Consider the following 21,268-nt stretch of genomic DNA (forward strand, 5'->3'; position numbering starts at 1 on the left):
GCCATCATCCTAGACCCCCAAACAGCTTTCATCATCAGTTGTAGCCTTCTGGTCACCTAAAAATCTGCCCACAAAGGAACTATCGTTGTCCTCTTAGCAGGGCAGTCTGTGTGTGTGAGCAGACAGGGTAGAGGTAGGTCCAACAACCATCACCAGATTAAAGTGTTTAGTTATCTCTATATTGACAGAATAAATTTCCCAATTAAAAGAATTAAAAAACAAAACAAAACAAACAAACAAAAAAAAAAACAGAGCATGTTTTATTTCAATCCTGATGAGGGAAAGGGATGGAAAACACATAAGGGAGAGGTCTCTTTATATAATACATACAACATCAGGGCCAACCATAGGGAATGAGACCTACTGCACCCCTCCCCGTCCAACTCCTACGCAGGTTCTGAAGCCAGCTGAGGATAGATGGGATGTGAACTAAGACACTTGGCACAGTAACATGGCCAATGCACCAAAAGATGGAGAGACTATCCCAGGGAGGAAGGCCCTAGCTGCTCCCCTGGTGGAGAGGAATGAGAAACTTTGGCTCAGCAGGAAGGCAGATTTCAAAAATCAGTATACCCTTGTTAAACTTTTTTTCTTTTCCTTGTTAAACTTTTCAGATCACAAACTGGAACGAGTCCAAACATCTATCAAGTTGATGCTGTTTCCTGTTTTCTCTAAGACCTTTCCCCTTCAGGCCTGAGTTCGCGTTCTGCTCTTCAATTGGAAGGCAAGGGAATAAGTGCTTATTCTAACCTTCCTAATCTAGGCTACTTAATTACTACTTTCTTGGCTCTAAGAGACAGAAGCCAACTGACAAGGCCGGCTCCCTTTGTGAAAGCCGGCTTAAAGAGCCCTTGGGTTGGCTCAACTGCCCCTACAAAGGTTTCTATGAGCATCCACCCCTTTATACTTCTTCCTTGAACTCGGTACAGACATCTTCAAGCATGTGAGACATGGGCTGAAGACTTGGTCTCTAGAACTGGAGCAATAATCCCATCTTTGGAGATAAGGATGAGAGTGAAAGAGCAAGTGCTGAAAATGGGTCACAGAAATAAAGACAGTTTATAATAGGTTATAGATTCAAGCCCATGGAGATGGAAGGGGAACTCTGACACATTATCAACAAGTAAAAATATCTTAGTGACAACCCTGTAGTTTCCATAGACCAATAAAAAAATGTGTGTTAAAAGGGGGAGAGGAGACTGAGCCAGCAGAATCCAGCCATTCATCTTAAATCTGAAGAAACTCATTCAGCTAATACTGTTTCAAGTATAATCATGAGCAGAGATGGCGCTGTTGAAAGGGATCCGACGGGGACCCAGGGGCTTGCTTGCCTCCCTTGAGAAGACACCGGAAATTGTCTTTGAAGACCTGGATCTCAAAACTGCCATCCTCCTGCCCCAGTACAACACTTTCAGGAAAGTTGGGTAAATTAAGACATCTGCTTTAAGTTTAAGTGGTTAGAAGAAGGGGAAAGCACTGAGATTTGGAAAAGCTAGCAGCTAAAGTCAGAACCGAGGTGAAGGTTCTCATGGCAGCAGAGGGGAGTTGGAGAGTTCCTGCTTGTCCTTTGGCTGTCCTCTTCCCTGCCTCCCACCCCCCGACAGCCTGATGCAGCCATCCGTCTGCCAGAGGGGTGCAATGCCCAGACCAACTTTTTATTGAGCTTATGCAGCTAACAGACTTGTAAACAGTGCCGATTGACAAAGTTTTGCTGAAAACCACAGCTTGTGTCCATTAAACACACCTCTCTCTAGATTAAAAACAACAAAAACCCAAAGTAAATACTGAAAGAATTAAAAGACACATCTTGAGTCTTCCAGGAAGGCAAAGTTAAAAAAAAAATAACAAATTAAGCCACATGGCTTGTGGTCCCAGGCGCTCACCATGCCTAGAGTGTTGCTGCTATTACCATGTCTCCTCTCTACCAGTGGCTAGAAACAGGGTCATCTTGGGCATGCTGCAAATACAGCATTTGCTGGTGTTGACATGCTCCTGGGGCTGTGGTGGCAGACTGCTGTGTCAGGAGCCCAATTCCTGGGAGCAGCAGGGGGATCCAGGACCTCCAGGCAGCCCACACACCTCAGTGGGGTACTTTGCCCTTTTTCTCCAGTGCAGTTCAGCATTGAGGTTGTCTACTCCCAGTCGGCAATAAAACCTGAGCTGTTTTCCTCTTAGGTTCCACCCCACTCCCCAACTTATGGGAGTAGTGGGATGGAATAGAGAGGATCACTGAGGGGGCAGGGGAATTCCCCGGGGATCTGTGACCTGGCCCTCTTGCAGGTTCTTCACCAGTTGTGCAAGCCAGCGTTTCGTGGTGGTGTCATCTTTTAGCACCTGGGCAAAGGTTGTGTCCTTCAGCTGGTCAGGGAGGCACTGTCTGAGTGCTTCGCGTGCCCTACATCAGAAACAAACAAACCAACCAGGGAGACAACAAATAAACCCACATTTTGGGGCTTGGAAGAGCCCCTTTCTTAGATATAAATATACAGCTTCCTAGGTAGGAATCTATGCTGTTAATCAAGAATCTACTAGAATCCCTTAAAGCAGGTCTTATGCATATGTTCAGAATGTGTAGTCCACAAATATTTTCAGCATACCCCAGTGCAGAATTTAATGCAAAAGCAAAACGGAATAAAACGGTGCAATAGTTTACTTCACTCCAAATTTTGTTTTGATTTATTATAATAAATACTGTCAAAAAATCATTAAGCATAGCTTATGGTAAATGAAATTATTTTAAAAATTGAACACTGACAGCAGACATGACTTCATTTGTATGATAAATCAATCAATTTTAATTCTATACCAACATCAGTTTTGTCTTTAAGCAAACGCTTCAATTTTGTATTTGAAAGCCTTAATAAGAGATGAATAGTAAAAACTATGGCAACATTATTACCTAGAAGCCTCAAAAAGGCAAATGCCAACTCCATTCAGGCTGTTCAGAACAGCTACAGCTCTGATACTCAAACAGGAAGAATTTCTAAGAAGTATATTGCAAACTTGGGAGAAAATAGGAATTACCGAAAAATAGGACAACTTACGATCAAAGAATAGCTAGGGCTTGAATAACCTAGAGGCTACAGACTGGGTTCACATTAAGCTACCTGATTCCTAGGAACTCAGAAAGCACTCCATTATGTGGCTTGGCAGAATCTGAGCATGTAGCTTTCAGCATAAATTATGGATTGACAGGACAAAAGGTCAAACATTTCTGAAGTGCGTTATATCTACAAAGTGCATGATGCTGGCAGATATCTTGATCACACCAAGAAAAAGCAATAAGCTCTACATCTTACAGGAAGCGAAGAACTGCAAGAGTAAATAAAGAGCCTCCAGGCTACGGAACTTTACAAGAGATCTTTGGAACTATACTTATCTTTCTGATTACTTGGAGTAGTCATAGAAAGCTCAAACAAACCACATGATATGGCCTCACTTGAAACTGTCTGGGCTTTCTGGAATTTGAGGGTAGGAACAATGGGAAGATCTAACTAGGGGATATTCAAAATTAGAACCTTAGATTTTAATAGGAACTTAAGTCCGTCTAAGATAAACTAAGATACAAGACCTGAGCCACGAGACTTTTCCCTCAAGTCCTGAGTTTTGCAAATCTTTACCTGGGGTTATCTGAGAGTCGAAGGTAACATCTTACTACATGCTTCAGCAGACGGGCAGATGGTTCTTTGGATAGCTGCAGGACCATTTTACCCTGTTTTACCCAAAACAAGGTTGGGAGGAAAAAACACAAAATAATTTGACACCAAAAATCAGAATCATTAAAGAAGTTTCCAATATTTTTTATTATTTTTTCCTTTTTTAGACAGGGTCTATGTGGCCTTGACTAGCCTAGTACTCACTATATAAATCAGGACTCAAACTCACAGAGATCTGCCTTCCTCTGCTTCTGGAGTTCAGAATTAAAGGCACTTACTACTATGCCAGATAGTATTTTTGAGACAGTGTATATTACTTCTTCACTTGGCTGGTGTGGAACTCTTGCTGGCCTCAAGCCTGCAGTGATCCTCTTGCCCCTCTCTGCCTTATAAATACTGGGATGACAGGCACGGGACACCATGGCTACAACAGTAGTTTCTAGTTAGAAGACTAAGTTCTCAGCCAGTTACAAAGGGACTAAGTTATGTGATCGGCAGTTGTAAAGAGAGTAAAGAACTCACCAAGATCATGGCAACATGGGAAAAACGCTCATAAGTCTGACATATATAAGCCAAACCAGTGTCATCTAAGAGAATCTTCTGGAGGATGAATGTGGCAACCTAGAGCATAAAGAACAAATACTATCACACTGAGCAATTACTGTATGTCAGGATTTTTTCTAAAGGCTATTTAAAGGCCTTATTTTTCCTATTGAACTCATTAAGTAGACACACCATGATTTTCATTTTACATAAAAGGGAAAACCCTAGATAATTATTAGAATTGCCTAAAATTTGAGGCCAGCCTGAGGTACTTAGTGAGTACCAAACCAGCTTAGAATGGACTTAAAACAAAAACAAAAAAAATAAAAACAAAACAAAACACAAAAACCAATGACCACACCCGCCAACCAAAATGTCCTAATTTAAACCAGACTCTGTAGCCATGGCTAGCTAGCCTCAAACTCACAGCAATGCCCTTGTCTCAGCCTAGTAAATGTTGGGACTACAAGCAAGAGTCACAGTGCTTGCTTGCAGAGGATTAGGATGCTGATTATCTTTCTTTGGTGTCATCAGAACTATCGTTACTGTTTTACTGAGGTATGTCACTGCGATGGGCCAAACAGTATGCCTCCACAAAAACAGCCAGTGCTCGCAATCACTGAACCATCTCTCCAACCCCACCCTTGTACTTTAAAAATACTTCCCAGGTTATTATATCATTTACAATAGCCTTGACCAAGAACCTTTATCTCAAAGCGTGCCTACTATGGGCAAGGTGTTATAAGTGTTATACAAAGAAAGTTAAATACAAAGCCTAGTATGGTGGTGCACGTCAATCACCTAGTCCTCAGGAACCTGAGGTAGGATTGTTCCAAAATTGTTCCAAATTTGAGGTCTGCCTGTGCTATACAGTGTCAGGCCAGTAAGGGATACATAGCAAGACCCTGCCTCAGAGAGCAAAGGTAGAAAGACAAGAGAAGCTATTAAGTAATAAAAAGGTATCTGTGAGAACTACTCTTGTTGAAGCATAAAAAAAAGCCAATGGAAACCTAGACAGGAATGAGTTAGTTTTAGTTTTGGACACTTGGAAGTAGGGGGTTATTGAAATAGGGACTAATCAAGTTGACTATAAAAATAAGTATTTATAAAAATAAATCTTTTAAAAAACGGTTAAATTCTGTAATCCTACTATTCTGAAAAATCACTATAATCTGAGGCATAAATTCCTCTTGACATGTTCTTCAATATAAAAATGTAGTAGTAATAGTTAATTAGACTGGGAGGCACTTCACCTAAATATTTTTACATCAATCAAAAGATGTATGTGTGTGTATACATATACATACAAGCACTCACCCCAAACTGGTGAGCTGTAAAGAAATATAACAGGAGGTAAAATATTTGACTTAAAACAGTAAAATGGGCTGGAGAGTGTGTTCAGTGGTTAAGAGCATTTACTGCTCTAGTAGAGGACTTTAATTCAACTGTCAGGACTCCAGCTAGGCAGCTTGTAGCCTCTTATCTTGTTCAAGGGATCCAACACCCTCAGTTCTGACCTCCAAGGGCACCCACAGACAGAATCATGCACGGACACACAGACATACACTGTCTCAACCCCCCCCCCCCCAAAAAAGCAGAATATAAGAAAAAATAGACATGAAAGACATAATACAGCATAACTAAAGTTAATGAAAGAAGAGGCTAGAACAAATAAAAGAAAAATATAAAAAGGTGAGCCATCGATAAAAGAAAAAGAGAGACTTTAACTTTACTACAACATTCAGTGTCAGAACATAAAAGGGCTTTGGCAACAGAATTTTCAGCAAGAAAAATGAGGTAAGAATTTTATACAGTCTTACTGAAGCTCGAGTACACATGCCACACTTCACGTGACAGATAACCAGAAATGATGCATTTGGCATGAAGATGGTGCAGCGGGCAAAATTCTTGCTGTACCAGCTTATAAGGACCCACGTTTGGAATCCTAGCATCCATGTAAACACTGATGTGACACTGTATCTGAAATCCCAGACTGGCCGTTAGCCAGTCTAGCAAAACAGTGAGCTATAAGACAGAAACACAGGAGAGCAGTAATGGAGACACCCGACAGTGATGGCTAGCCTCCACATGGACATCTTTACAAATACTGTTTTTAAAAAGATTTATATTTATTATGTACACAGTGTTCTGCCTGCATGTATGCCTGCAGGCCAGAAGAGGGCACCAGGTCTCATTACAGATGACTGTGAGCCACCATGTGGTTGCTGGGAATTGAACTCAGGACCTTTGGAAGAGCAGGCAATGCTCTTTAAACGCTGAGGTCTGGGGTTTTTATGTCTGTCTTTTGAGACAATGTCTTGCTATCAGCTCAGTTTGGCCATGAACTTGTGATCTTTCTGCCTCAGTTTCCATGGTTTGTGGTTTTTAATGATTATCTGATAGTTTTTACATCAAAAAGGAAAATATACAGGGACCCCAGAGACTGCTCAGGAGACAAAAGCAGTAGTGTGTGTACTGACTAGTTTAGTCAACCTAACACAAATTAGTGTCATCTGAGGAGGGAAACTCAATTGAGAGAATGTTTCCATAAGACTGGGTTGTAGGCAAGCCTATAAATTTTTTTTAAATTAGTGATTGATGTAGGAGGCCCCAGAATGTCATGTCTATTTTTTTAAATATTTATTTATTTATCATGTATACAACATTCTCCCTCCATGTATGCCCACACGCCAGAGGGCACCAGATCTCATTACAGATGGTTGTGAGCCACCATATGGTTGCTGGGAATTGAACTCAGGACCTCTGGAAGAGCAGCCAGTGCTCTTAACCTCTGAGCCATCTCTCCAGCCCTCATGTCTATCTTTTATCTTATCTTACTATCATTTTCCTTTCTTTTCTGGGGGGAGGGGGGAGAAAGTGTGTGTGTGTGTGTGTGTGTGTGTGTGTGTGTGTGTGTGTGTGTGAATTTATGTGCACTGTATGTATACATGTGTCTTTTGAGGCCAAGAGAAGACTGGTGGTTTTGGGTGCTATAAAAGAGAAGTTGAGCAAGCTACATGGAGCAAGCCAGTAAGGAGCATTCCTCCATGGCCTCTGTATCAGTGCTTGCCTTGACTTTCTGCTCTAACTGCCCTGGATAACAGACTACAAGCTGTAAGAGGAGTTAAACACTTTCACCCCCAAGTTGCTTTCGGTCATAGTATATTATTACAGCAACAGAAACCTTAACTAAGACACTGTGTAACCCCGATGACCCAAGTTTGACTCCCAGAACCCACATAAAAAACCAGATGTGGTGGCATGCATCTGTAATCCCAACACTTCTATAGTGAGATGGGAAACTGCCCAGAAGCTGGTGGACCAGCTCACTCACAGCAGTAGAAACAAGAGACCCTTCCCCAACAAGGTAGACAGTGAGCACTACCTCCCCAAAGTTGTTGTTTATGTCCACAGGTGGCCCATGGCACAGTCACTCACACCCACACAAATAAATACACTTCAACAAAAGAGAAAAAATATTTTTGAAGGTAAAATGTCTGAAGAGGCAGAAAATAATTCTAGAGTCACAAAGCAGCAGCTCAAGAGCTAAAACAATGCTGAATCTTACTTAAAAGCACACACCGTTTTAGAGAGCTCACTTCCAGATTCCATAATGCGCAAACACAAAGGGATGATTTCTGTTGTCAATAAAAAGTTGATTACTTCTTGTTCGTCTGTTTTAACCAAGGCCCCTAAAGAAAATATGGACAAACAAAATTACCTTAGAGAAATGATTTCTAGTTATATTTACTCTGCAAGTTAAGGAATTAAAGTAATATACAGACTGCAGTTTCTGCGTCAAGCAATCAGTTTCATATCTACGTGAACAAAACCAAAAACAGTCATGAGTATAATCCCAGTAGTGGGAAGGCTAAAGCAGGGAGATGTTGTTGAGTTCCAGACCAGTCTGGACAACTTAAAGAAACATTGTGTCAAAGTTTAAAAAATAAAAATAAAGCAAACGGGGAAAGTGCTCAGTGTTAAGAACACTAGCCTAATACAAGGCTCTGAGTTATTTAAACTAAATTCATTCAACTTAGTTAAAATCAAATTATTCTTTACTCCTTTATAATTTGATGCTAAAGCCAGATCTTGATTACATTTTTTTCTTTTTGTTTTTCAAGACAGGGTTTCTCTGTAGCTTTGGAGCCTATCCTGGAACTAGCTCTTGTAGACCAGGCTGGCCTCGAACTCATAGAGATCCTGCCTGCCTCTGCTAGGACCAGATCTTGATTACTGATCCTCGCCTTTGTTATTAGCAACATTGAGAATGGTGCTTGATATATTTGCAAGCACTTACTCATAAATGAGATGATGCCAAAAGCAAAAAAAAATAAGTTGTAAAAAGACGAACAAAACATACTAACTGAGATCACTATTGTAAGAATTTCAGGCTTACAAAAATGTCCCTAATAACTTACGTAGTCAGTGTGTTTCAGTTAGTAGAGTGCTTGCCTAGCATGCACGATACCTGGGTTTGATCCCTAACACTGCATTAAGTATGGTGATGTATATCTATAATCCCAGCACTTGGGAGATGGATGTTAAGGGAAAATAACAATTTTAAGTAAAAAATTTAAGAGTATACTCAGGTACACAGCAAGCCTGAGGCTAGTCTATGATATACAAGACTCTGTCTCAACAAAAATAAAACAAAAATAATAAAATCACTCACCAATAACTCCAAGGCTGGTGAGCCGAAGATATTCAAAGGGACGAGTTTTGCTGACTGTGTGCAAAAAGGGGTACAAAAAAAGTGGGATGTGTGCTGCAAGAAAAGCCGACCTAAAAGAAAAAAACAGCCACATATAGAACCCAGAGTTGACTTCTAAACATCAAGCCTGAAACAACATGTGAGACTGCCAGAGCAAGGAATCTTAAGAAAAGAATTTTATTGGCTTTTAGTCTTGACCAACGTTCTGAAATGTGTAATTTTGTACCCTAGGAGATGTGTCAATGTTTGGAGATACATTTGATTGTCAGAAGCAAGAAATGCTGAGGACTATTAGCATACAATTACAGAGGCCAGAGATGTCTACAGCTTAGAATAGTATCCTCCTGCCCTCATTGACACATTATATACACTCAGCTAAGGCATCAATATGCAACATCTACCCAGGCGAGGGTGATTAAAGCAACACAATCTACCTCAGTATGTACCAAATACCTTAAAAACTGTATAGTTGAGTAAGCACTCAACTACAGGTTAAAAAAAGTCATAAGTGCTAAAGCCAATGTATTGCTGCACACCTAGATAGAATCCCATTATTCAGGGCCTGCCTAAATTAGGAGAATCATGAGTTTGGAGCTAGCCTGGAGACACTGTCTCCAAAAGAAGAAAAGAAAGAGAAGAGGGGAAGAGAGGAGAGCAGAGCAGAGAGAAGGGAAAAGGAGGGGAAAACATGAGAGAAGAGAGAAGGAGAGGAAAGAAAGAGAAGAGGCTATATCAGTGCTAAAGATTCTTCCAGAAGGCTGCAAAGATGGCTCTCGGTGGTTATGAGTATTTTTTGGGATCTGAGTTGAGGTTTCAACACCCATTTCGGGTTTTCTACAACGGACTCTGGAAGCTAGAATTGCAGGGGATCCGATGTTTTCTAGTCTCTGTACGCACCCAGAAAGAAGCAGCAGGCAAGCATGTGTGTTTGCCCTCTAGCACACGCATGCACGCATGCTAATGCCAGGTGTGGTGGTGCGCACCTTCAATCCCAGCACTTGGGAGGCAGAGGCAGGTGGATCTCTGTGAGTTGGAGGCCAGCCTCATTTGTTTACAAAGAGAGTTCAAAAACGGGGGAGGAAAGTCTTTTTAGATCAAACTTCACTGCTGTAAAATGACTCTGATTTAATTAAACATAAAATAATTACTTTTTTTTTTGAAACAGGGCCTTACTCTGCAACAAGCCTCTTGTTTTTGCTTCCTGAATACTAGAATTACAGGTATGAACCACCATGTCAAGCTTAAAGCTCTGGTTTCCTATTTGGGATTAAATCACTGCCAGAAAATACTTTTAAGGTAATTAAGCAAATCTTTCCTCATTTTTGTTTTTAATTTATTTTTTACAATTTATTTAATTTCAACACTTGGGAGGCAGAGGCAGGTGGATCTCTGTGAGTTTGAGACCAGCCTGGTCTACAAGAGCTAGTTCCAGGACAGGCTCCAAAGCCACAGAGAAACCCTAGCTCAAAATTAATTAATTAATTAATTAAACTTTCCTGTGGAAGAGCAGTTAGTGCTCTTAACCACTGAGCCATGTTTCCAGCCCGCAAATCTTTCCTCTTAGAACATAACAAATCACTAAACTGGCTGATCTGCTTATGTTCAGAGTGTTTATTGCTATTCTGAAAACTGTTTGTTTCTATGATGTTGAAAGTATGGAATTGTATTCTACTTTATTTTAAATCATATTACTCTTCCCTCAATCTGTAGCCAGAGACTAAAAATAGTCATCAAACTTAACAGCGTAGAAATATATATATATATATATATTTCTGTCAAAGAAAAAACAGAAAGGTGTGCATGGTGGTATACAACCATAATCCCAGCAGCACTTGACACATAGGTAGTAGGGTTAAGAGTTTGAGACAGCTTCAGCTATAAAAAACCAAAGCAAAAACAAACAACCCTAACCACAAACAACCACAAGGAACTCCAAAACCAACCAACCAATAATAATAATGAGTTCTGAAGACTCACACCCACACACCACATTGCATGTCCTTTCTCTGATCACTCAGCAAAGGTATCTAAGTTCCTATAAAACACTAATCTGCCCCCACTAACTTTACCAACACACTCACAGTCTTACCTGGTCTCCGGGTGTGAGGCCACACATTGCAGTAATGCTAAAGCATTGCAAACTCTGTTAGACTGGTGTGCTGTCAAAGTTGGAGGGTTGATAGATGGATAAATATTTACAATTTCCTGAAAAAATGCAAAGAATCCCAGAGAGCAATTAATCACAAAATTATATCACAGTGTCACAGCACAGTAACTTTAAATATTTATTTATTTATTATGTATACAATATTCTGTTTGTGTGTGTGCCTGAAGGCCAGAAGAGGGCGCCAGACCTCTTTACAGATGGTTGTGAGCCACCATGTGGTTGCTGAAAATTGAACTCAGGACCTTTGGAAGAGCAGGCAATGCTCTTAACCACTGAGCCATCTCTCCAGCCCAGCACAGTAACTTTAAAAGACCACTTTAATCCCTACAGAAATTGAATTATCCTTTCATCACAAGCATACAGGAATACCTAGGCAAGACCTTTCTCATGTGTCTCTAGGAATACTACAATGGCAACAAATGGATCTCCTACACTTCCTCCTAGGTTTTGCAGCTAGTCTTTATTTTATGTGTTGATGTTTTGCCTGCATGTATGTCTGTGCCTCATGTGTATACAGTGCTCACAGAGACCAGAAAGAGTCAGATCCCCTGGAACTTGAGCCATAGCTGGTTGTAAGCCACAGGCAATCAGAACCAGGACTTCTAAAAGAGCAGCCAATATTCTTTACCATTGAGCCATCTCTCCAGCTCCCATAGCTAGTCTTAATTAATTGAGTGACCCTTATATAACATTTTATAACTTTAACTAATATTCTACTTTATAAAGACGAAACCCATATTGAACACAGTCATTTACTTTAGCTGCAAATTTTTCCATAACACCAATAGATTCTTGGCTACAAGTGTTGAATTTACTGAACAGATTTGAAAGACTATTAGTAATTTGGGGAGGAACTTTATAGAATGATTATTTTATATTATCTTGATACCTTGAGATTGTTTCATTTTAACTTAATTTATTTTCCACTTATAACCACTTTGGTCTGATTCAAATTTTCAGTTATTTATTCTTGGTCTTACTTTGTGTGGTGTGTGTGCACATCACAGTACACATGTGGAAGTCAGAGGATAACCTGCAGGATCCAGATCTCTCCTTGTACCATGTTAATCCCAGGGGTCAAACTCAAACTCAGGTTGTTAGGCTTGGCAGCAACCAAATGCATTTACCCATAAGCCACCTCACCAGATGCAGTTGTTATTTTTCAAAAACACAGAGATACCCGCATTTAATGCGATAGTGGATATACCTTTATCTCAATATTTTCTTTCTGGTCCTTATACTATTTCTATGTTCTTCCCTGCTATACAGATCAACCCGTTGTATGTCTAAAAGCTGTGTCAAACACAGATTTTAAGGTCCACCTCTCAAACCAACTAAATTCAATCTTCAAAATATGCATTTTAACAAATACTTCTGCTTTTAAAAAATGGTTTCTGACAAATGCTAATATTTAAACCATCACTGGGCGGTGGTGGTCCACACCCTTAATCCCAGCACTTGGGAGGCAGAGGCATCTCTGTGGGTTCAAAGGCAGCCTGATTTACAAAGCAAGTTCCAGGATAGCCAGGGCTACAAAGAGAAACCCTGCCTCAACAAATAAACAAATATTTAAACAAGCATTCTTCTAAAGTCTTCAAAAAAATCATTTGAGCCAAGGAAGAAGAAAACACAAAGTGACAAACACGACTGAACTCTGTGAATACACACCCACCTGCAAAAGTGCTGCAATAGTACCGAATGAATGCCATAGCATGGGTGCAAGGTCGGGGACAGATTCTCGCTTCTTGCTTAGCTCCAGCAAAGCATTTTCCCTTGTTTCAGGACTGGACAGTTCATTGATCCACTGGTAGATCTTCTCTCTGTCCACTTGGGCCAGTGCAGTAGGCACAGGCTTCAGGGGAAAACAAGAAAACAAATGTCAATTTATTACAGTTAAACCAAGTCTTATCCTGCAGTAGTGCTTTAGAAAACGTATTTTCTAAATAATAGGAGCTTTAATAAATGCATATATTCGATGCAAAGCAACTCAATTTGTTTCACAGTTAATGAGCCCTTTAGGAGTTTATGTTACAGGTGTATTTGGGCTGTACCGAAAATATACCAGCATGCTTACTACTAAGATGTCTTAAGGGAGAAAACTAACAAACAGCTTTCAATAAGACATGATTTAAATATATCTTGGTGCATCTTTATATTGGAATATTATATAGCCCTTTATGAAAAGACATAGCTTAATATGGACCACATCACATAAAAAAAAAAAAAGCATTCCCATAAAAAGAAGGATACATGTCTAGGTTTTAGATCACCTAAAAAAAAAAAAAAAAAAAAAAAACCTAATGGAAAGAGGTACATTTACATTTTAGCTTTAAGTCCTTTGCCTAGTTCTCATAGAAAAAATAACAAAACTAACAAAACTAAATAAAATAAAATAAATAATTAGTAAACCAAACTACCTTCACAAAGTTTAGCCATTTATAGAGTTGTCTGGCCTAGGGTAAGCCATTCAATTTTGTCACAGTTAAAGTTGAGCTACTGTACTAACTACCAGTTTCAAAAAAAAAACAAAAAAAAAAACAAAAAAAACCCAACTACCAGTTCAAATATATCTTAGAAATTATTTAGATTTGTTGTAAGAGGGAAGCATCAATTTCATATAAGTATACTTCTCATACAGTAAACGCACACCATGTTAAGTAAACATTACAATGAATTTTGATAAACTTACCCACCTTAGTGACCGCCCTAACAATTATGATATAGATCACTTCTATTATCCAAAGTTATCCCCAAAAGTTCTCTGGGGCCTCTTTCACTAACCCTATATAACCTGGTCTAGACAACGCAGGTATTTTCTGCTGATGCAGAGAAGCCTATGCTGTCTAGGAATTACTATTTATCCTCTAAGCTAAGAAACAGGTTAATAATGGTTTAACAAGATCAAGGTCAAACAGTGACTATATGGCCGAGTTCAATTTACCTAACAGCATTTCCTAGAATCCGTGTCCGCATGTAGTCTATACAATTGAAATCACAAACATCCCTCTCCAAGCTGAAGAAATTATTTCTTACAACTAACAGAACTTTCTACAGTCTGTTACAGTACAGTTCATTAATAGTTGGATTTGCATAGTGAGTTGAACTATTAATATATACACAATATCATCTGAGAAATTTAATTTAGAATATTAAATACTGTCTGGAGAGATGGTTTAGCAGTTAAGAGCATTGGCTGTTCTTTCAGAGGATCCAGGTTCAATTACCAGCACACAGCTCACAACTGTCTTCAACCCCAGTTACAGGGAATCTGACACCCTCACACAAACATACATGCAGGCTAAACACCAATGCACATAAAATAAAAACAAGCCTTAAAAAATTCATTTAAAGGGCTGGAGAGATGGTTTAGCAGTTAAGAGCACTGACTGCTCTTCCAGGTTATGCGTTCAATTCCCAGCAACCACATGGTGGCTCATAAACATCTATAGTGAAATCTGATGCCCTCTTCTGGCATAACAGTATAGAGGCAGATAAAATACTCATACATAAAATAAACAAATAAATAAATCTAAAAAAATTCATTTAAAAACAGTCAGGCAATGGTAGCACATGCCTTTAATTCCAGTACTCAGGAGGCAGAGGCAGGAGGATCTCTGTGAGTACGAGGCCAGCCTGGTCTACAAAGTGAGTTCCAGGACAGTCAGGGCTGTTATACAGAGAAGCCCTGCCTCAAAAAAAAAAAAACAAAAAAAACAAACAAACAAACAAAAAAACACACCAAAAAAACCAAATCAACAAACAAAAAAAGAGGAGTATAAACCAAGATTAAAACAGGGCTCTATTCTGGTGCATATTATATCATCCCTTGTAGCTCACTAACGTCAATAGTCTTTCCTTTTAATAAAACATTATTATCAAACTATATCAAACTAGCAGAGAGCTGTTCTCCCTTTTGGGCTGAATGGTTTTGTACGCATAAAATATATTTCTTTTTTTTTCTTTTTTTTGGTTTTTCGAGACAGGGTTTCTCTGTGGCTTTGGAGCCTGTCCTGGAACTAGCTCTTGTAGACCAGGCTGGCCTCGAACTCACAGAGATCCGCCTGCCTCTGCCTCCCGAGTGTTGGGATTAAAGGCGTGCGCCACCACCGCCCGGCTAGAGACCTGCTTTTTGCAGCAAAAAAGTGATGTACTTTTTGTCGGAGCTTAAAGAGCAAGTGACAAAAACCGAGGCCATAAACATGACTAAGGAGCCCATCATACCAGTTTTGTAGGCCTAGAGTCTACTTTCTCTAAACGTAACCGAAAACCACAGTATGACTTCAGGGAGGTGTAACACACGTGATTGATTAGCTTTTCTTGTTCAAAGATAAAATGAGATTTGTGAGGAAGGCTTCAAACGCAGAGAACTCTTAAGATGCAATCATCCTGAACTTCGGGTCTCTGGATTTCTATATGTAAAGCAAGTGGATTGAGCTAGAAGCCATTTCCTTCCCAATGAGATGCCCTTAGGAGAGGAGTTCCAGGAGCAAGGGACCAGAGCGAATGGCCACGGATTATCCTCATCCCCGCCGACGCCCAGCACACAACCGGCGTCCAGAGACTGACGCCGAGCTCCAATGAATCAATGGAATGGCCTACTGGGGCCGCGCGACCAGGCCTCGGCGCCGGAAAAGAACGCGAGAGGCCGCGCGCCAGGCCGGGAGGGGAGCCGGAGGAGAGGGGGGGATAGCCGGGGGTCCGACTCCGCCAAGGTCGGGGCCCGGTGTGGAGATCCCGGACCTCCGGCTAGGGGCAGATGGAGCTGAACTCGGGGCCCGGCTCCAGGATCTAGGAAGAAGGCTGAGACTGGTATCCGGGCGCTGCCACTTACCGCTGCCGTCGCCAGGCTGTGCATGTTGGGAGCGGCCGCCGCTCTCCTCCTTCCGCCGGACGCGCCGAACCCGCGTCCCAGCTTTAGCGGCTGTGCAGCCGGAGATGAAGAGCCGCCATCCGCCTCCGGCTCGCTCCTCCCCCTTCGCAGCCCTCTGACCTCTCACCTCTGACCCTCCACCCACTGAGCACTTTCCCGCCTCCTGGCCCTCGGCCTAGCTAATAGTTTCAGACACTTAAGATACAGGATCAAAATGACGTCTACAACCTACTGGTCCTCGTATTCCCCTGGCTTCGCAGGTATGTCCCCAGAGGAGCCAGAACTCCGACTTTCCCTCTTAAGGCCAGAGAAGGGCGGGAAAAGGCCGGCCGTACGGGAAGGACACGAATTGCGCATGCTCAGCCAGGCTGAGCTAGAGGAAAATGGTGGGCGGTCCGAAGTCGAAACAACGGAGACTGCGCATGTGTACTATCATACCGTCACCGCAGGGGGCGGGCCACCCGGGTGAGGGGCAGGGCGTGGTGAGGGGGCGGAACGAATGCCGGCGGGGCGGGGCTTGGGTGTTGTCGCGCACGCGCCCAGACTGGTTGCGTCGAGAGTACGTGCGTGCGTACGTGTTTGCGTGTAGTCACAGTTCCCGCCATCAGCGGGTTCAGGTGTGTAGGAGAGATCGCGGTGTCGCTGTCTGGGGCCAGGAGCGCCCCTTCCTTTTGAGCCCCTCGGCTCCTCCCCCCTCCGCGGGAACTCTGTGCTTCCGGCAGGCTCGTCCCGGGCTCGGACCCTCTGGCACAGGTAAGCGGGCCGGGACAGCCCCGGAGTCGAGCCGTTTTCTCCAGCCTCACTCCCCCACCCCCGTGCGGTCCGCCCACTCGGCGTCCACTCCAGAGTTCGCCCGGCTGCTACTCAGCCTGCACCAGGTCCCCGGACGCTTTCTGTGCCTTACAGGTGCCCCGCTCGAGTGTTTTCCCCTCCGCTTTCCCTCTCCTTGAACGCGGCGCGTATTGTCACTCCCTTTCCGCATCCTCAACCTGCCCCCGCTTTGCTCGGGTTGTGGTGGTCTTGGCTTGCCTCTTAACGAGGCCTGCTGTCTCTCCAGGTGACTTCCGAAGTCACACAGCCCTCAGACCTTGGGTGCGATACTCATTCGCTCTCGTGGCCATTCTTTACTTTCCTCCTCCTCCTCTTAAACAGTGCTCAGGAGAAAAGTCAGAGAGTTAATTTTTTGTCGTGCATTTGGTTGCTTTCCGTATCTAGCCACTCCTGTTAAGCCCAAATGCGTGGATCCTCACAAAAGCCAACAAAGAAGACTGAGTCCCAGAGTAAAACCAAAGAGCCTTTATTTTAATCAAGTTTGCAAACTCGGTCTTTGCGCATGTCCAACATATTGGAATATCCGGAGAGCCCCGGGCTCAATTAGAATTGGGTCTTTATAGTAGTAAAGGTGGGGGTGAAGGGTCTCAGGTTCATGACCCCTGATTGGCTGACATTTGTCTAGGGGTGTCATGGTGAAATGCTGGCAGGTGTTTCTATTTACAGTGCTTCGAATGCCAGGAATTTCCTTTGAATGGTCTGCTCTTGGGTGGGGGTCAGGTAATCTCGGCCTGCCAGGAATTGTCTCAGGGTAAACTATTGAGACTCCAGACTCCATTTAACTTTATTGATGGCCAGAGTCCCAGGTGATAATGGTTGGAAGTAAAGAAACTTCCTTTGGGTGACCTGCCCAGACTTAGCTTATCATGTCTGGCCCTCACACTCCCACGATGTCCAATTTACCAATTTTAAATCAAGATCTAGTAAAAAAAAAAAAGGTAATTGGTAATAAAGTTCCATGTCTTTGGAGAGTTGTACTATAGTGTTTTTCGGGTATTCTTATGGCGAGTTGCAGTACCTAATGAATCTCCAGCTGAAAGAGATAATCTAGGAGAATGTTGAGGTGGTAAAGAGGCATTTGGGTTTATTGGGTTAGAGATTAGAGGAGGGTTTTGGGCCACACATATAGATAGATAAATATGTGTTTGTATGTTATGTGTGTCATTTACCTTGTGTAAATTTGGAACCATGTGTATGCATGACATTGCCTAAAGAAGAGTACAATGCTAGAGAAGGGTACTTCGGTAGCATCGAGATGCTTAATGCTTAATAACGGGTAGAGGGACTAAAGAGATGAAAAAATGTCGTTGCATACTGGCAAAAGGTAAACGAGGGATGAAAAACACAGCAACAAACGTAATCATTTGTCTTGGTGAGAAATTTAGGCAGGGTAAAATGATTCGGTTTGGGGCTGGGGTTTTCTTGTGTTGCCGTTCCATTCCTCTCTAAGTTTTAAATTTCACTATATATTGATAATTTGAGAATTTTTATTTTCAGCCCCATATTCAGATAAACGGCTGTCTGCTTAACATCTCAACTTAATTTCCCCAACTTAGGAATTTCAAATATAACACCTCTAAAACCAGAGGTTTTTGTTGTTGTTGTTTAGTTTTTTTGATTTTAGAGAGTTTCTCTGTGTAGCCCTGGCTGTCCTGGAACTACCTCTGTTGACCAGGCTAGCCTCAAACTCAGAGAAAACCGCTTCCCTGTGTTGGAATTAAAGGTGCCACCAGGACTGCCCACCTTTTTTTTTTATTTTATTTTATTTTTTTGATACTTTCTTTTACTTCCAGACAGGGTTTCTTTGTATAACAACTCTGGCAGCCCTGGAACTTGCTGCCTTGAAAACTCAGTGATCCACCTGCCTCTGTCTCCCAAGTGCTGGAATTAAAGGTGTGAAATCAAACCATAGTCTTGACCTTTTTCTCTGTACCCAGATTCTCACACTTCCAGTGTTCATTTCCATAAGGCATGTTCATTCTGATGTGACATGTCCATTTGTTCAGTTACACTGGGTAGAAGCTTCAGAGGCATTCTTGATTTCTTCATCCTGTATGTTCGTATCCTTGCCAAGTTTTATTTTACTTCCAAAATATGTCTTGCATCTGCTTCTGACCAGCTTCACTTTTACTTTTCTAGTTTAAACCACAGTTATTTTTCATGTGGACTTGATCTCTCTGGCTCCTATTCTCATCTGTAAATTACTAATAGGAGTTCTCACCTGTGGATTGTTATAAGTGCTATAAACTTGGTAAAGTATTAATACACAAAAACTTGCAGGTAAGAATTAATTGTTATTGTAATTATGAGTTAACAACACTACTTTCCTATCTGATCTTTTTTTTTTACTCATTTTCTCTGCTTCCCAAACTCCCCTTTTCCATTCATTCAAAAATAACGTATAATTTCTTTGCTTGAAACCCTTCAGTGACTTTCCCATTGCCAAGGTGCTTATTACTTTAAGATAAAATTTCAAGTCCTGTTCGGGGTTATGGTTCAGGTGCTGAAATGCTTGCCTAGCGTGCCCAAATCCTGCGTTTAAGCCCCAGCGTCATATAAAGCAGGAGAGACAGAATCAGGAACTCAGAGTCCCCCTCAGATAAACCAGCCTGGGCTACAAGATGTTCTTGGTATGTGTGTGTGTTGGTGGGGGGTGGAGTTGATTGAGATTCTACATAACCTGGTTCTTGCCTATTTTATTAGATTTAGCTTTATCTTCTGACCTCTTCCTTTCTCTTAATTAACTTTCAGACACACTGATTTGTGTTGACATACAACATTTCTAGCTTAGGCCTTTCAACACACTATTCTGTTTATCTGAATTGTTTCATCCTTCAATCAAATATACCTTCATTTTCAGCTTAAGTAATACTTTCTGAGTAAAGGCTTCTCTGGATTTTTTTTTCCCTCTACTCTGAACCCCCAGGTTGGTTAAAAGCTACTTTAGGCAGAACCGAGTCCTGCAGATATATCTGATCTCTTCACACACACGCACACTCACACACATACACACAATGTAAAAATTAAAAATAAAGCAACTCACTTTCATTTTCATTTCTCAAGAATTGGTTAAATGAATCAAATTGGAAATTGCTGTTAACTTATAGAGACGTTCGATGATTTAAGAACCATCTTGTTTGAAAACATAAGTTTTCTGACATTCCCATTAGAACAGACACCTCATTCTGCAAAGGAAAACAGATGAGTGTGCCTCGGCTATAGGGTGCTCGCTTACCATGCTGGAAGCCTGGATTCTAGCCATGCAAATTTGAAAATGAGCAGGGGACAAAGAGCAACAAAGGGTCTCCAGTTTAGGATTTTTTTTTTTACTTATTCCTGTGTTATCAAATTATTTTCAATTTTTTTCTTTTTGTTTTTTGAGGCAAGATTTTTCTGTGTAGATTTTGTTTTTTTTTTAATATTTATTTATTTGTTATGTATACAGTATTCTATCTGTGTGTATGCCTGCAGGCCAGAAGAGGGCACCAGACCTTATTACAGATGGTTGTGAGCCACCATGTGGTTGCTGGGAATTGAACTCAGGACCTTTGGAAGAGCAGGCAATGCTCTTGACCGCTGAGCCATCTCTCCAGCCCTTCTGTGTAGATTTTGGTGTCTGTTCTGGAACTTGCTCTATAGACCAGGCTGGTCTTGAACTCACCAAGAGCCACCTGCCTCTGCCTCCTACGTGCTGAAATTAAATGTGTGTATCACTCTCTCCACCTCCCCCACCTCCACCAAATCATTCAGATTTTAGACAGTCCAATGGAAAGAAATCTTTTGTAGATTAGAGATAAATCTTATTTAGATCAAATTTCTTCTCTCCTTTATGACAGTAACTTTATCTTATGTGTGTATTTGTTTTATGAACTTTAGAAATACTGTATTATTTGCGTGGTGTCCGTGTACAAGTCCGTGCACACGGTTGGTGGGTTGGGTGCATGCGTGCCGTAGTGTACCTGTTGAGGTGGTCAGAGGGAGTAGTCGGTTCATTCTCTTCACTGTCAGGTCCGGGGTCGCACTCATGCCATCAGGCTTGGGCGGCTAGTGCCTAAGTTCTTGGTCTGATTAGGGAGGGAGCTGTGAGAACAACTAGTGTCACTTGAGTCCCTAAGGAGGGCGAGGGGAGGAAGTGGTTCTTAGAAGACTATTGTAGAGAAGGGTTTATTGACGGAAAAATCCTCTGAGAGTGGTGGCTGGAAAGTGAATCACACAATGCTGAGTATGCACTGTGGTAGTGGTTATAAAGTTTGGTTCCAGCCTGGTGTGGTGGTGTATGCCTATAATCCTAGCACTTGAAGAGTGGAATTAGAAGGAACAGTAGTTCAAGATCTGCCTCTACCTATATAGTTCAAAAACAGCCTAGGCTACATGAAATTCTCTTTCAAAAAACAAAGTAGGGAAAAGGTTTTGAGTTTGGGCATAGTTTTGTCTCTTGGTGACTCAATATTAATTTCTTTTCCTTTTTAAAGATTGGTTTACTTTTA

The 21,268-nt window shown here is 41.6% G+C and overlaps 2 protein-coding genes across 5 annotated transcripts in view; one reads left to right on the forward strand and one right to left on the reverse strand.

Moving 5' to 3' along the window:
- Positions 1 to 256: 256 nt before the first annotated feature.
- Positions 257 to 16,289, reverse strand: Cnot9 (CCR4-NOT transcription complex subunit 9). Its single transcript, XM_057762865.1, has 8 exons — positions 15,912 to 16,289; positions 12,753 to 12,932; positions 11,003 to 11,118; positions 8,875 to 8,984; positions 7,782 to 7,891; positions 4,179 to 4,277; positions 3,621 to 3,712; positions 257 to 2,395 (listed from the first exon to the last, which is right to left on the reverse strand). Exons 1-8 carry the CDS (start codon positions 15,933 to 15,935, stop codon positions 2,227 to 2,229), a joined length of 900 nt encoding a protein of 299 aa, XP_057618848.1. The 5' UTR covers positions 15,936 to 16,289; the 3' UTR covers positions 257 to 2,226.
- A 272-nt stretch (positions 16,290 to 16,561) lies between these two features.
- Usp37 (ubiquitin specific peptidase 37) overlaps positions 16,562 to 21,268 on the forward strand; it is a 69,746-nt gene continuing 65,039 nt past the window's right edge. For all 4 annotated transcript variants that reach the window (XM_057758894.1, XM_057758906.1, XM_057758915.1 and 1 more), the window contains exon 1: positions 16,562 to 16,703. The gene's annotated coding sequence lies outside the window, so the exon portion shown is untranslated. The remainder of the gene's footprint in view (positions 16,704 to 21,268) is intronic.

This window comes from Chionomys nivalis, chromosome 2, assembly GCF_950005125.1.
Source record: "Chionomys nivalis chromosome 2, mChiNiv1.1, whole genome shotgun sequence".
NCBI classification, from domain to species: domain Eukaryota; kingdom Metazoa; phylum Chordata; class Mammalia; order Rodentia; family Cricetidae; genus Chionomys; species Chionomys nivalis.